Below are 15,928 nucleotides of genomic sequence, written 5' to 3' on the forward strand. Positions count from 1 at the left end.
TAACCTGAGCCCTGAAATCTCTCTGCGCCCCCCCAACTCCATTCAAAGCTTTTTTTTTTAACCAAAGGATAAGGTCTCGCATTAACTGACATTATGCCATTCTTTTTTTTACTAATTCCATCAGCTTGTTCCCTTGCAGTTCCTTTAGTTCTTGGAATCATTCACTCTTTCTCCTATTTTATTATTCTCTGCGAATTTGGACACCTTTCTGTCTAGCCAAAATCTATATCACTGGTGTATGCAGGGAGCAGAAGTGACCCCTGAACAAAACATTGTGGAATACTGCTACCTACTTCCAACCACTCTGAGGATCTGCCCTTCTGTTCTGTTTCCTGCCTTCTAACTGGTTTCAATTCAATTTTCTACTCTGCTGCTCAATCCATACGCCTTAATTTTCACCAGCCTTCAATCCCCAGTGTTAAAACTTGTCAAAGACTTCCTGAAAGTTCACAGACACAACATCCACTGCATTTCCCTCCACCCACCACAAGATGTTCGAGTAGTTGACCTTGATCTCCCCAGAGTAGTTTTGTTTCTCTTTTTGAAAATGGATATTACCTCAGCCCCCTTGCAGTCCTCCAGCATACATTCATTCTTAGTAGAATCTTAAAATATAATTAGACAAATGAAACACCAGCATTTCTGGTTCAGGAACGTGTGGTGTGGGAAAATAATTATTTTTGCATTTGTTATATTGTCAGAATGCCTGTTAACCTAAGGTTTGCTTCCTCAGATGAACTACGTCAAGCCATCGTAGCCATGATGAACAGAAAAGACGAATTGGAAGAGCAAAACAGGTATCGTTTGAAGATGAAATCTCTCCAAGCTGTAAGTTAAGCACATATTGAGTGATAGATGGATCAGAGCCTAGTTTGCAGTAATTGCTGGTTTTCGCAAATGAACTGAAATAGTGGAGACTTTGGTAAGATATTAAGTACAAATCTCATTTTCCATTCTCTTCTTATGCTCATAAAATTATACTTTCTCCGATAAGAGAAATAACATAATATGGCTTTTGTACTCTTTATTTAAACCATGTTAGCTGAGGACTTGTAGAATGTGTCACCAAATCTAATTATTTTGCTTAAATTTTGTGATCCAACGGTTAAGTTATTTTGCCATTCTACAATGAAGTCACGTTTTATGTACATGAGTCTGGGATCTGTTGCTTCAATTGGTGAACTCGTCTGTTTTACATAATAAATTATCTAATTATATATCTGCTCAGCTGCTACAGAAATGTTTAAAGTTTGTAAAAAGCTGAGCACTTCCTTCAATTTACGGGAGGAGGTAAAATCCAATGAGTAAATGTAAAGAAAACCTTATGTAGAAGAGTGAGGCTATTGGCAAGTGAATTACCTGGGTGAGATGCTTATACAGGTATGAGAAGTGCCTCTCTTCCCCCTTCCCACCACCACCCCTCAGCCCACATATAAAATGAGTGGGCCAAACTGTGGCAGACGGATCTCACAGTTACGTGTGAGGTTATTCATTTTGGACCAAAAAAGGGATAGAGCTGAGCACTATTTAACGGGTGAAAAGCTAGGAACAGTGGAGGCCCAAAAAGATTTCGGTGTCCAGATCATTAAATTGTGATACCCAGGCATAAAACAAATTCAAAAAGGACAATGGGAATGTTAGCCTTTACAACTAGAGGACTAGAATATAAAAGGGAGGAAGTTTTGCGACAGCCATGCAAAGCCATGGTTAGATCACATCTGGAGTGCGATTTACAGTTCTGAGCACTGCACCTCACGAAGGATATCCAGTATATTGTGTTAGACCAGCATTCTACCAACTGGAATTTTCTACTAACCAAAATTTCTGGTGATCTGTTAGTACAAATCATCACTTTACCAACTAGAAGCAATTGCGAAGTTATCCGGAACCTGCACCTGTATACTGTATTGTTTTATACTTCAATTTATGTTTTAAATGTACTGTTGAAGATTAGAAGTAAAAAGGATACTGTTCTTTACTTCTTGAGTGCTTGCATATTAATTCATGCTACAAGTATTGTGCTGTATTCCATTGGTAAATGAAACTCTCTGTTAACCGGCATTTTTGATTAACCCATTCTCCCTGCATGCCAGATATAAAGATTATACTGCACTGATTTTGTAAAGAGTGCAGTGCAGATTCTCCAGAATGTTACTAGGAGTTCCATTGAGTCTGGGAGCCCAGGTTACATTGAGGAAAGATTACGTAAAACAGACTTGTATTCCCTGGAATGTAGAAGGTGATTAGATTGAGGTTAAAAGGATCTTGAAAGGAAATGATCGGGTAGATAGTGTCAAGGACAAGGCGATATAAGATCAGAACCAGGCCATTCAGAAGAGAAGTTTGGAAACACTTCTTCAAACAGAAATATGGTGGAAAAGTAAAGCACTCTCCCACAAAAAAAAACAATAGTTGATATTCAATTAATAATTTTAAATCTGAAATTGTTAGATTTTTGCTAGAGAAGAGTATAAAAAGATATGGTGCCAAGGTAGATGGATGAAGTTAATGTGCAGATCAGCCATGATGTCATTGAATGGTGGAACAGGCTTGAGCAGCTGATTGGTTCACTGCTGTTTCTGTGGTGCTATCTTAATTGTCAACAAATATAGCCACTGAAGGCATGGGGATAACTAACATTTTTAACTCTAACTTAATACTGTCCTAGCCCTGCTGTAAACATCAGATAGTCTCTGATAAATGCAATAGGAAATTCAGGAGAAACATATTTGTCTAAAGAGGGATAAGAATGCAGAACTTGCTGCCATAAGGGATAGTTGAGGCGAATAGCATAGATGCTTTTGAGTGAAATCTGGATAAACACGAGGGGAAAAAAGATTAGAAGGTTATGCTGAAAGAGAAGAGGCACATGTGGTGCGCTAATGCTGGCACAGTTTGGTTGAGCTGGATGGCTTGTTTCTAATCTGTGGACTCCCTGTAAGCCTGTGTAACCCAATGTGATTTTTTTTTTAGGCAGGGGTTACTGGACAGTAACAGAGTTGGAACATTGGTTATTTTTCTTGTTGCCTCGTGAGCTCGGAGTCAGTGAGGACAGTTGTACTTACCCACTGCCATCTATGATGAGATTACCTAATTTCGTGCAGGCAAAGGTTCAAACTGTGACTTTCCTGGTCTATGTGGACCATTACTACACTATATCAGCACTGAACCATGAGGGGTGTGCTACATTTTTGTTTGGTTTTACTCAGTGAAAATTAACTTGCATGTACCTGCTGAGTGTTCAGAGCCTCTACAATGTGATAAGATCATATTATTTGTGTAATTTGCAAATGTCAGAAAAATGTTTCATATCTCTTTTTAGCTGGATCGCACGCAAGTTTTGTTGCGGCTTTGGCACTTGCTTCCTGTTACCATCTTGATATGCATGATATTTTTTGTAAAATCTGTTATTTATTACATTTTCACTGTGAAAACATAAAACACTTTCAGCTCATTTCTATTAAACAAGTTTCAAATATTATGTACTTTGACCCAAACTGGGAAATAGAACCTTAATTCTTGCTTGCTTTCTGCTTTCCTATACTATTCACACTACTGGTTACACATGGGAGAGGGCTTTGAAATTTAGATTAAGCATATCCAGTCCTATGTAGCTATGCATCAGTATGTTAGATGCAAAAGTCAGGCAAAGACAATGGCCTGCTGAAACAGATTTAAATTTAAATTACACATTTACACAGGCAGAATGTTATTTAGACTGTATTGAAAAATAGTGTCAGACATGCTGATGGAAAGTCGGGTTTAAATTGAGATGTGCTGCCGAATTGCACAGTGTGATTTAATGTAAAACTACAGGTAATTTAGGTTGGATCCAAATGAACAGTTTTTGCCTATATAGTCCCTTTCACTCTGAGTATTAATATCTTGTTCTCCAACTCGTATTTATTTTGTGGCACTTCATGCCTTTAGAAAACGCTAATTTTATTTCTTATGCCTAGTATGGGCAAAAATTAACGAGCACATAGAACTTTGACAACAATAATTTTTATTTCACGGCAACTTTTCTTAACTCCAGACTGTGATAGTCCAATGCTCCCCTGGCTGGCCTCCCATCTTCCACCCTTCATAAACTTATGCTTATGCAAAACTCTGCTGCCCATGCCCTGACTCACACCAGTTCCCATTCTCATATCATTCCTTTAATTGCTGACCTATACTGACTCAAGGTCCATCGGTGCCTTCTCTATCTCCTCCAGCCCGATGTCCATTTGAGAACTCTGCATTCCTATAGCTCTGGCCTCTTGTGCGTCCACTTTTTTGCCCCACCTTGGGTGATTGTGCCTTCAGCCATCCGTGCCTTGAACCTCCTTGCCATTCTATCTCTCTGTCCTGCTTTAAAGTGGCTGTTTAAAATCTGTTTCTTTGACTAAGCATTTAGCCAGCTGTTCCATTTTCCCCTTCTTTGGCTTGGTGTCAGTTTTTGTTTGATTAGGTTCCTCATGAGCATCTTGGGATATCTTACTGTGATAAAGGTGCTATTTAAATGCTGATTGTTTAATATAGTGCCTTTATTAAATGACAGTATGTTCAGAAATGGAACTCGGGTGGTATTGAATTCAGTGGAAATGGTTGGATGAAGCAGAAAGTAGTTCTCATGGATGGATGAGGTGGGAGAAGGCAGATGGGGGCAATTGAGAGATGGGAAAATAGGGCTAGAATGGAGGGCAGACAGTGAAATTTGGCTTTGGGTGGTAAACTGGCGATTGTAGCTGAGTGAGTTATTTCAAATTGGTGACAAAGAAATCTATGAGTTACTTATAATTGTTAGAGATGAGGGTGGAAGGAGCACTGGAGGGAGTTTTAAGGAACCATCCTGCCCTAGGGTAGAGGAGCCAGGGTTTTCCTTTCCTCCAGGATGATCGAAGAATATTGTACAATTTTTGCGAAGGAGAACTTGATTGTCAAGCTGCATCTGGCAATGGATGATTAAGCCAATTGTGTCTGGTATGCTTAAGTTTGCACCACAGCACACAGACTTTAGAGGATAAAGATAGAAGCAATATTAGGGTGCAATGGCGATGGAAGTTTATGAATATTTTACTGGGAACAGTGGCAGAAAAAGCCCAAGGCAAGGAAATGTTTGAGCAAATTAACAACTGCAAAGATACTGTGGCCAAAGTCTAGACCGTCAGCAATTTGAAAGTTCAGCTGCAAGTGAATTGGGGAGGAACTTCTACCATGGCTGAACATCGAAATAAATAAGGTTGAAGGAGGGCAGGGGATATGAGTGATGAGGGCTACAAAGAGGTGGCTGGAGAAAACCTGGTCATTGATCAAGACTACAGGATTAGAGAGCGTACTGGAGATGGCATAATTGAAGGGTCGGAAAATTTATATGGCGGGAAAGGTTACAGGGGATAGGAGGTTGGTGAATTCAGAGTAGAAAGATTCGTCAGTTGAGGTGGATTGAACTTGCCAAGGATTAAGAGCCACACAATTTGGAGACTGAGGGAAGAGAGGTTATCTGGGGGAGGAATTTGGGTGAAGTTTGAGGGGTGCTAGATGACAAGGTGGCATTTTCTCTTGATAGATGATAAATGTAATTTACAATTTTGTGGAAGAAATGCTGCTGCAGATCTCCAAATAAATAATTTTAAATTTTATTTACCCACCCCAAAAAAAGCCTGGTGTAGCAATCATACCAACTTAGTGTTATTCCTCCAGCCTGTGGATAATACTTCTGTAAGATGTGTTATCTTAAGTAGTATCATTACAGTAAAATGTATAGTTTTACTACAAATGTTAATGCCATAATGCTGAGGAGTTCCAACATTTGGATACGTTGCATGGTATTTTTAAACTTCAAAATCTTTGCACTTGCTGCACCAGATTCCTTTGATGGTCTGGTGTAACAGATGGTACTCCTTTTTTTCCAGATCACTGCGAAACTTACTTGATGGTGAGATGGAACATTCTGCAGCGCTCAGACAAGAATTTGACAACCAGAAAAAAAAATTGGCAGAGCAGGAAGAACGACATGCTGCTAAGGTTCAGGCATTGGCAAGGTAGGAGAGGTGAACCAACCTGGGAGAGTACTTAAGGAAAGGGAGGAGGGACGTGTGCATCAATCAGATGCTGCATCATTCTATGAAGGGTATCATGGTAAATGCCAGAAAGTTTCTTTTGAGATTGCATTTTACTTTTCCAGTGTGTGGCATGTACATATGGATTTTTGTTAAATGTAAAAGGTGGGAAAGAACAAGAGTTGCCTTTTAGCAAATTTATTTATAAGTTAAATGACATTAATTGAAGGAGTTACATAAAAGCATATTTGACAGAATACTGAATTCTGCCAAATATTTTTTGATCTGCAAAATATCTGTGCAGGTCTACTGCATACTGTCTTCTTCATCATACTTCCTATTTATCACATTTTTGTGAGAGAGAAAATACATACCAATTTCAAATATGATAGATTATACTTATTACGTAGTTACTTTAGTTTTTGTTCATAATTGAATTATAAATATTCTGCAAAGTTCAAAAAGTAAATCAAGGAGACTTACATACACACTCTCAAACATGGAGGCCTGGATGTTAATAAGGGCAAGTTATGGAGATTTGAACGGGAAACCTGGAAGTCCACGTTTTCCCACTTGATGGGAAGTTTTAACTGGCTAGCATGCACCCTTTGTATGTGACAGGAGCCCACACTCAGCTTGATTGACAGACTTGGCTTCCATCGGCGGAGAAGAAAAGAGTTGACGTTTCGAGTCCTCATGACCCTTCGACAGAACTTGAGTTCGAGTCCAGGAAAGAGCTGAGATATAAGCTGGTTTAAGGTGTGTGTGTGGGGGGCGGAGAGATAGAGAGACAGAGAGGTGGAGGGGGTTGGTGTGGTTGTAGGGACAAACAAGCAGTGATAGAAGCAGATCATCAAAAGATGTCAACGACAATAGTACAATAGAACACATAGGTGTTAAAGTTAAAGTTGGTGATATTATCTAAACGAATGTGCTAATTAAGAATGGATGGTAGGGCACTCAAGGTATAGCTCTAGTGGTTTTTTTAATAATGGAAATAGGTGGGAAAAGGAAAATCTTTATAATTTATTGGAAAAAAAAGAAGGGGGAAACAGAAAGGGGGTGGGGATGGGGGAGGGAGCTCACGACCTAAAGTTGTTGAATTCAATATTCAGTCCGGAAGGCTGTAAAGTCCCTAGTCGGAAGATGAGGTGTTGTTCCTCCAGTTTGCGTTGGGCTTCACTGGAACAATGCAGCAAGCCAAGGACAGACATGTGGGCAAGAGAGCAGGGTGGAGTGTTAAAATGGCAAGCGACAGGGAGGTTTGGGTCATTCTTGCGGACAGACCGCAGGTGTTCTGCAAAGCGGTCGCCCAGCTTACGTTTGGTCTCTCCAATGTAGAGGAGACCACATTGGGAGCAACTCGACTACAGCTCCTCACACCCCACTTCCTGTAAGGACTCCATCCCATTCTCTCAGTTCCTTCGCCTCCGTCGCATCTGTTCCGATGATGCTACATTCAAAAACAGTTCCTCTGACATGTCCTCCTTCTTCCTTAACCGAGGTTTTCCACCCGCGGTCGTTGACAGGGCCCTCAACCGTGTCCGGCCCATCTCCCGCGCATCCGCCCTCACTCCTTCTCCTCCCTCCCTGAAACATGATAGGGTCCCCCTTGTCCTCACTTATCACCCCACTAGCCTCCGCATTCAAAGGATCATCCTCCGCCATTTCCGCCAACTCCAGCATGATGCCACCACCAAACACATCTTCCCTTCACCCCCCTTATCGGCATTCCGTAGGGATCGCTCCCTCCGGGACACCCTGGTCCACTCCTCCATCACCCCCTACTCCTCAACCCCCTCCTATGGCACAACCCCATGCCCACGCAAAAGATGCAACACCTGCCCCTTCACTTCCTCTCTCCTCACCGTCCAAGGACCCAAACACTCCTTTCAAGTGAAGCAGCATTTCACTTGCATTTCCCCCAACTTAGTCTACTGCATTCGTTGCTCCCAATGTGGTCTCCTCTACATTGGAGAGACCAAACGTAAGCTGGGCGACCGCTTTGCAGAACACCTGCGGTCTGTCTGCAAGAATGACCCAAACCTCCCTGTCGCTTGCCATTTTAACACTCCACCCTGCTCTCTTGCCCACATGTCTGTCCTTGGCTTGCTGCATTGTTCCAGTGAAGCCCAACGCAAACTGGAGGAACAACACCTCATCTTCCGACTAGGGACTTTACAGCCTTCCGGACTGAATATTGAATTCAACAACTTTAGGTCGTGAGCTCCCTCCCCCATCCCCACCCCCTTTCTGTTTCCCCCTTCTTTTTTTTCCAATAAATTATAAAGATTTTCCTTTTCCCACCTATTTCCACTATTAAAAAAAACCCACTAGAGCTATACCTTGAGTGCCCTACCATCCATTCTTAATTAGCACATTTGTTTAGATAATATCACCAACTTTAACTTTAACACCTATGTGTTCTATTGTACTATTGTCGTTGACATCTTTTGATGATCTGCTTCTATCACTGCTTGTTTGTCCCTACAACCACACCAACCCCCTCCACCTCTCTGTCTCTCTATCTCTCCGCCCCCCCACACACACACCTTAAACCAGCTTATATTTCAGCTCTTTCCTGGACTCGAACTCAAGTTCTGTCGAAGGGTCATGAGGACTCGAAACGTCAACTCTTTTCTTCTCCGCCGATGCTGCCAGACCTGCTGAGTTTTTCCAGGTAATTCTGTTTTTGTTTTGGATTTCCAGCATCCGCAGTTTTTTTGTTTTTATTATTATAGACTTGGCTTCCAGTTGGGTGGGCAGGACTTTCGAGCAGGCCACAGTAGGTTTGATCCATGACCCAGGCGATGGGTACAGTTCTGCTGCTTGGGGGAAGCACTTCTGCTCCTGGCCCACAAGCAGTCCTGTAAAGGCACTTACCTTCTCCCCTGCACCTGTCAACGTCAGATCCACAATTTCCCAGTCTTGGTTACAATCAAAAATTAGAATGTTTGTCTCCAGGTATAAGCATTAACCTTTTTCTAACTGACAACAATGCACAAGTGAGCCAATTGGTTAATGTTAAATCACATTTTTTCTTGAAAACTCAGGTAAAGTTATATGAAGAAACAGATTATATCCCTCTCTCACCCCCCTCTCTTTTAAAGTTTATGGAACACAAAACAAAGGCTCAACATGGTTTATTGCGTTAAAGATTTTGAAATTTGACCTTCAAGTACTTTTGAAAACCATTTGAGCAGGAACCGTTAGAAGCTAGGAACAATATATTGTCATTTTTTCTGGCTGGCACTGAGGCATCCTAAAAAATTAGATACATTGCAGATGCGCCAAATGTATAATCCAAATTCGTCGCTGTCAAAACTGGGCAAAAATAGCTTCAAGTCCAGGCATTTGATGGAAGCTGAGGTCTTCATATAAAATCTTTAACCAAGGTATTAGAGGTGCTAAAGACAATTTAATTGTGAAATAGCAAATTTTGTTGGGTTTTTTTTGGTTTTACTTTGTTTAAGCTCTTAGTTTGAACATTTACATTTCAGTTACAGAGGACAAAATGATCTGTTATGAACCGGGTAGTGACTGATGACTTTTAGAAAGCAATTCGAACTTCTAGCTAATAACTGAATGGATAACATAGCAAAATTTCATGTTTTAAGTCGTTAACTACAACAAACAGATTAAAAGCACTATTTACTAACCTCTATTTTTGTAGGCAACTTATACTTTAAACAACAGGCCAAAACTTATAATACAACTGAGAAAACCTACTATCAGGTATATGTTAGACTACCCTTTAAGTAGACATTCAATTCTCCTAGAACCAGGCCAAACTGATTCTTAGCTCCCCAAGGTTTACATCCTATCGTTTCCTTTCCAAGCCTGGAAACTTCTAACTTCAGACCTGTCATTCATTGTGGAAGTTTTCCTAGAGATTTTTCCCTCTAGCTAATGATAAAAAAAAATCTTCCAGCCCTGTTTTAACTCCTCACAAATTTGGGATTTCCAATTCTAGCACAGGCCTACTGCGCGGTTAACCATGGACACCTTTGGATTGAGCTGCTTGCTCTCGCTCTCTCAGCCTGGCGCTCTCCCTCTCTCTCTGCCTGGCCTGCGCTCTCTCTCTCTCTCTCTCTGCCTGGCCTGTGCTCGCCCTCTCTCTCTGCCTGGCCTGCGCGCTCTCTCTCTCTCTCTCTGCCTGGCCTGCGCTCTCTCTCTCCCTCTCTCTGCCTGGCGCACTCGCCCTCTCTCTGCCTGGTGCACTCGCCCTCTCTCTGCCTGGCCTGTGCTTGCCCTCTCTCTGCCTGGCGCACTCGCCCTCTCTCTGCCTGGCCTGTGCTCGCCCTCTCTCTGCCTGGCGCACTCGCCCTCTCTCTGCCTGGCGCGCTCGCCCTCTCTCTGCCTGGCCTATGCTCGCCCTCTCTCTGCCTGGCCTATGCTCGCCCTCTCTCTGCCTGGCCTGTGCTCGCCCTCTCTCTGCCTGGCACACTCGCCCTCTCTCTGCCTGGCGCACTCGCCCTCTCTCTGCCTGGCGCACTCGCCCTCTCTCTGCCTGGCGCACTCGCCCTTTCTCTGCCTGGCCTGTGCTCGCCCTCTCTCTGCCTGGCGCGCTCGCCCTCTCTCTGCCTGGCGCGCTCGCCCTCTCTCTGCCTGGCGCGCTCGCCCTCTCTCTGCCTGGCGCGCTCGCCCTCTCTCTGCCTGGCGCACTCGCCCTCTCTCTGCCTGGCCTGTGCTCGCCCTCTCTCTGCCTGGCGCACTCGCCCTCTCTCTGCCTGGCGCACTCGCCCTCTCTCTGCCTGGCGTGCTCGCCCTCTCTCTGCCTGGCGCGCTCGCCCTCTCTCTGCCTGGCTCACTCGCCCTCTCTCTGCCTGGCGCACTCGCCCTCTCTCTGCCTGGCGCGCTCGCCCTCTCTCTGCCTGGCACGTTCGCCCTCTCTCTGCCTGGCGCACTCGCCCTCTCTCTGCCTGGCCTGTGCTCGCCCTCTCTCTGCCTGGCGCACTCGCCCTCTCTCTGCCTGGCGCGCTCGCCCTCTCTCTGCCTGGCGCGCTCGCCCTCTCTCTGCCTGGCGCACTCGCCCTCTCTCTGCCTGGCGCGCTCGCCCTCTCGGTGCCTGGCCTGTGCTCGCCCTCTCTCTGCCTGGCGCACTCGCCCTCTCTCTGCCTGGCGCGCTCGCCCTCTCTCTGCCTGGCGCGTTCGCCCTCTCTCTGCCTGGCGCGCTCGCCCTCTCTCTGCCTGGCCTGTGCTCGCCCTCTCTCTGCCTGGCGCACTCGCCCTCTCTCTGCCTGGCGCGCTCGTCCTCTCTCTGCCTGGCGCGCTCGCCCTCTCTCTGCCTGGCACGTTCGCCCTCTCTCTGCCTGGCGCACTCGCCCTCTCTCTGCCTGGCCTGTGCTCGCCCTCTCTCTGCCTGGCGCACTCGCCCTCTCTCTGCCTGGCGCGCTCGCCCTCTCTCTGCCTGGCGCACTCGCCCTCTCTCTGCCTGGCGCGCTCGCCCTCTCTCTGCCTGGCCTGTGCTCGCCCTCTCTCTGCCTGGCGCACTCGCCCTCTCTCTGCCTGGCGCGCTCGCCCTCTCTCTGCCTGGCGCGTTCGCCCTCTCTCTGCCTGGCGCGCTTGCCCTCTCTCTGCCTGGCCTGTGCTCGCCCTCTCTCTGCCTGGCGCACTCGCCCTCTCTCTGCCTGGCGCGCTCGCCCTCTCTCTGCCTGGCGCACTCGCCCTCTCTCTGCCTGGCGCGCTCGCCCTCTCTCTGCCTGGCGCGCTCGCCCTCTCTCTGCCTGGCCTGTGCTCGCCCTCTCTCTGCCTGGCGCGGTCGCCCTCTCTCTGCCTGGCCTGTGCTCGCCCTCTCTCTGCCTGGCGCGCTCGCCCTCTCTCTGCCTGGCGCGCTCGCCCTCTCTCTGCCTGGCGCACTCGCCCTCTCTCTGCCTGGCGCGCTCGCCCTCTCTCTGCCTGGCGCGCTCGCCCTCTCTCTGCCTGGCGCGCTCGCCCTCTCTCTGCCTGGCCTGTGCTCGCCCTCTCTCTGCCTGGCCTGTGCTCGCCCTCTCTCTGCCTGGCGCGCTCGCCCTCTCTCTGCCTGGCCTGCGCTCTCTCTCTCTCTGCCTGGCGCGCTCGCCCTCTCTCTGCCTGGCGCGCTCGCCCTCTCTCTGCCTGGCCTGTGCTCGCCCTCTCTCTGCCTGGCGCACTCGCCCTCTCTCTGCCTGGCCTGTGCTCGCCCTCTCTTTGCCTGGCGCACTCGCCCTCTCTCTGTCTGGTGCGCTCGCCCTCTCTCTGCCTGGCACGCTCGCCCTCTCTCTGCCTGGCCTGTGCTCGCCCTCTCTCTGCCTGGCCTGTTCTCGCCCTCTCTCTGCCTGGCCTGTGCTCGCCCTCTCTCTGGCGCGCTCGCCCTCTCTCTGCCTGGCGCGCTCGCCCTCTCTCTGCCTGGCGCGCTCGCCCTCTCTCTGGCGCGCTCGCCCTCTCTCTGCCTGGCACGCTCGCCCTCTCTCTGCCTGGCACGCTCGCCCTCTCTCTGCCTGGCGCGCTCGCCCTCTCTCTGCCTGGCGCGCTCGCCCTCTCTCTGCCTGGCGCGCTCGCCCTCTCTCTGCCTGGCGCGCTCGCCCTCTCTCTGCCTGGCGCGCTCGCCCTCTCTCTGCCTGGCGCGCTCGCCCTCTCTCTGCCTGGCGCGCTCGCCCTCTCTCTGCCTGGCGCGCTCGCCCTCTCTCTGCCTGGCACGCTCGCCCTCTCTCTGCCTGGCACGCTCGCCCTCTCTCTGCCTGGCGCGCTCGCCCTCTCTCTGCCTGGCCTGCGCTCTCTCTCTCTCTCTCTCTGCCTGGGGCACTCTCTCTCTCTCTCTCTCTCTGCCTGGGGCACTCTCTCTCTCTCTCTCCCTCTCTCTGCCTGGCGCGTGCTCTCCCTCTCTCTCTACCTGGCATGCGCTCTCCCTCTCTCTCTGCCTGGCGCGAGCTCTCTCTGCCTGGCGCGCACTCTCCCCCTCTGCCTGGCGCGCACTCTCCCTCTCTGCCTGGCGCGCGCTCTCTCCCTCTCTCTGTGCCTCGTGTGCTCTCTCTCTCTCTGTGCCTCGCGTGCTCGCTCTCTCTGTGACTCGCGTGCTCGCTCTCTCTCTCTGTGCCTCGCGTGCTTGCTCTCTCTGTGCCTCGCGCGCTCTCTCCCTCTTTCTGTGCCTCACGTGCTCGCTCTCTCTCTCTCTGTGCCTCGCGTGCTTGCTCTCTCTCTCTCTGTGCCTCGCGTGCTTGCTCTCTCTCTCTCTGTGCCTCACGTGCTCGCTCTCTCTCTCTCTGTGCCTTGTGTGCTCGCTCTCTCTGTGCCTTGCGTGCTCGCACTCTCTCTCTGTGCCTTGCGTGCTCTCTCTCTGCCTCGCGTGCTCGCTCTCTCTCTCTCTGTGCCTCGCGTGCTCGCTCTCTCTGTGCCTCGTGTGCTCGCTCTCTCTCTCTGTGCCTCTCATGCTCTCTGCCTCACATGCGCTCTCTCTCTTTGCCTAGCACACGCGCTCTCTCTCCCTCTTTTGCTCTGCTTCATGTGCTCTCTCTCTTCCTCGCTCTGCCTCGTGCTCGCGCTCTCTCTCTCTGCCTCACGTGCTTGCTCTCTCTCTGCCTCGCCCACGCCCTGCCTCTCTTTACCTCGCGCCTCTTTTTGACCATGGCAGACAAACTAGTCTGTAATAATCAGTGATGTTTTAGGAAAACCTGAAACCCGACTTATCAGTGGCTTCCTCTGTCTGCTTCCCATCTCAAAGCTGATCCCCATGGCTTTGTGATTCACATGAGCCTTGTATCCAGGTAGAGATGCTGATTAGCAATCCTTGAGAGCCCAACTCTCTCTCACCTTGGAACTAAACTTTTCCCCTTGCGGAGGTGTCAATTTTCACAACATTTAAGAAGTATTTAGACAAGCACTTGAAACGCCACAGCATACAGTGCTGGAAAATGGGATTAGAATAGGTAGGTGCTTGATAGCCGGCATGGACATGCTGGGCCGAAGGGCCTGTTTCTGTGCGATATGACTCCATGACTATGACTCTAAATGAACAGTTTAAAGCACAACTGTTTACAACTCAATATTCTGAGTACTTTAATGTGTTTTTGGAGTCTTGCAGTCTGTCCACTGTTAGCACTCAAGCTGCTGCCATCGTCTCCAAGCATAAACAATTAAACCTTGTTCCCAGTAAAACAATCTGGGCCTCCTTTAATCTCTAACAATCACAGCAGCCAGGCTGGCTGTCAGACACATTTCAGAACAGGTCACATGATACCCTTCACTTTGCCTTATATTAAAGACACAGTCCCAAAAAACATAACTATCTTATGAACCTCATAATTGTAATAGGTCATTGAAAGAAATTCAGCAGTTATTTTGAGAGAATTGTGAAACTAGAATACCAAGTTAACATAAACATTCCCTATCATAAATATGGATATTAGAATCGATAATGGAAAATGCTGACACAAATTTAGTGACAACAAGAAGTCAAGTAGTACAGTAATGTGTACAGATGTGAGATTTATTTTTACATTTCTGTTATTTAACAGTTGAGCAGTGTTGATTTTTTTTCTTTTTGAAAAATAATCACTATCTGTGAATTTGTTTCAGCTACTTAACTAGTGCAATTAGTAGTTTTAAAATGTAGGATTTTCAAATTAGGGGAAAAAAGTGTTATTCATCAGAGCTGTTAATTAGTCCTGCTAATTTTGTCGTGATTTCTATTAACACCAAGTCAAAGTATTCTGAAAAAACCTTGGTCAAAATAAAAACTGGAAGATGTTGCACAGTTGGTGAAACTGTTGCTATGATCTTGGTAAAATGACAGTTTTTCAGTAATGTAATGCTGTAAAAGGATTGTCAGAATTTTTAATTGCTCAGCTACTTGCACAAATTAAATTCTTTTAAACATGTATGTGTATCTATATAAAAAAAAAACTATTGAAATCTGCATTAGAAATAGCATTGGTGCAGCTTTCTTCGAAGGTGGAATTATTTCCCTGACCTGTTTGTCTGTCTGTCTGTATCTGTCTCTCTGTTTCTCTCCTGGAAAGAAATTCGTGTATTCCATCAGCTGTGGCTAGAACATAAGATCAGTTGTGGTGTTTTATATGGATATGGTGTATTGCTTAACCAACTATTTGTCTGCAAGGTTATTGATGAGGAATAAAATGTGCACCATTTACTATTTTTTGAGAGGGATTGGATGGGTCCCATGTAATGTAATCTTGTTTAAGGAACATTTTTAAGAAGCAAAATGTATTTTTGGTCTAGTAAAACATATCCATTTCCTTGCTCCTTCCTAATGTTTTTAGAGTTGTAAATTTTTACCTGACTGCAGCCTCCAAATGTTTCTAACTGAATTGAAAAAATTATTTTGTGCCATTTAGGTATTGTCAACTTCTAGGAGACTTCAGTTCTCAGAATTTTATTCCATGCTTTAACCAATTATTTCTACCACCTTCTTATACAAAGTAGGTGGCACTACTGAAGTATATGAAAACAGAATGAAATATAATACTGAACAGTATTCTTAGGCGAACTTTTGAAACACACAAGGTGTACAGAACTCATTTGAATTGCCAGGAAAATGTAAATGCATGTTATTTTGCTCATTGCAGCACTAGTTGGCGGGCTCAGCAAGTTAATCAGGTGAGTGACTGCGTGCATCATACAGATAAGAAATGAGCAATTGATCTTTAGCCCCTGCTCAGTTACCTGATCTAAGCCAGGGCTATGTTAAGAGTGCTAACAATTAGCCTTGTGCCTCACAGTTAGGAAGGGAAAATGGCCAGATTCTCTACTCCTGATAGGTAACCAGCTTCCCCTTGCTGGAACTACATTGATGTGAACATTAGGTGAACACCCATCTTGTGGCTGAATAGCTTGCTGATGCTTAATATTCTGGCTTGTACATGAGGAATGGCTGTCGTGAAGCTGCACCTCAGCAGGGAGTCAATGCC

At 46.6% G+C, this 15,928-nt stretch overlaps 1 protein-coding gene across 5 annotated transcripts in view; it reads left to right on the forward strand.

Moving 5' to 3' along the window:
• Positions 1-15,928, forward strand: part of snx29 (sorting nexin 29) — a 523,801-nt gene that overhangs the window by 123,148 nt on the left and 384,725 nt on the right. For all 5 annotated transcript variants that reach the window (XM_041206786.1, XM_041206785.1, XM_041206787.1 and 2 more), the window contains 2 exons: positions 734-797; positions 5,898-6,026. In XM_041206786.1, the coding sequence (XP_041062720.1) occupies positions 734-797; positions 5,898-6,026 (193 nt within the window). The remainder of the gene's footprint in view (positions 1-733; positions 798-5,897; positions 6,027-15,928) is intronic.

Source organism: Carcharodon carcharias, chromosome 15 (assembly GCF_017639515.1).
Source record: "Carcharodon carcharias isolate sCarCar2 chromosome 15, sCarCar2.pri, whole genome shotgun sequence".
Taxonomy (NCBI): domain Eukaryota; kingdom Metazoa; phylum Chordata; class Chondrichthyes; order Lamniformes; family Lamnidae; genus Carcharodon; species Carcharodon carcharias.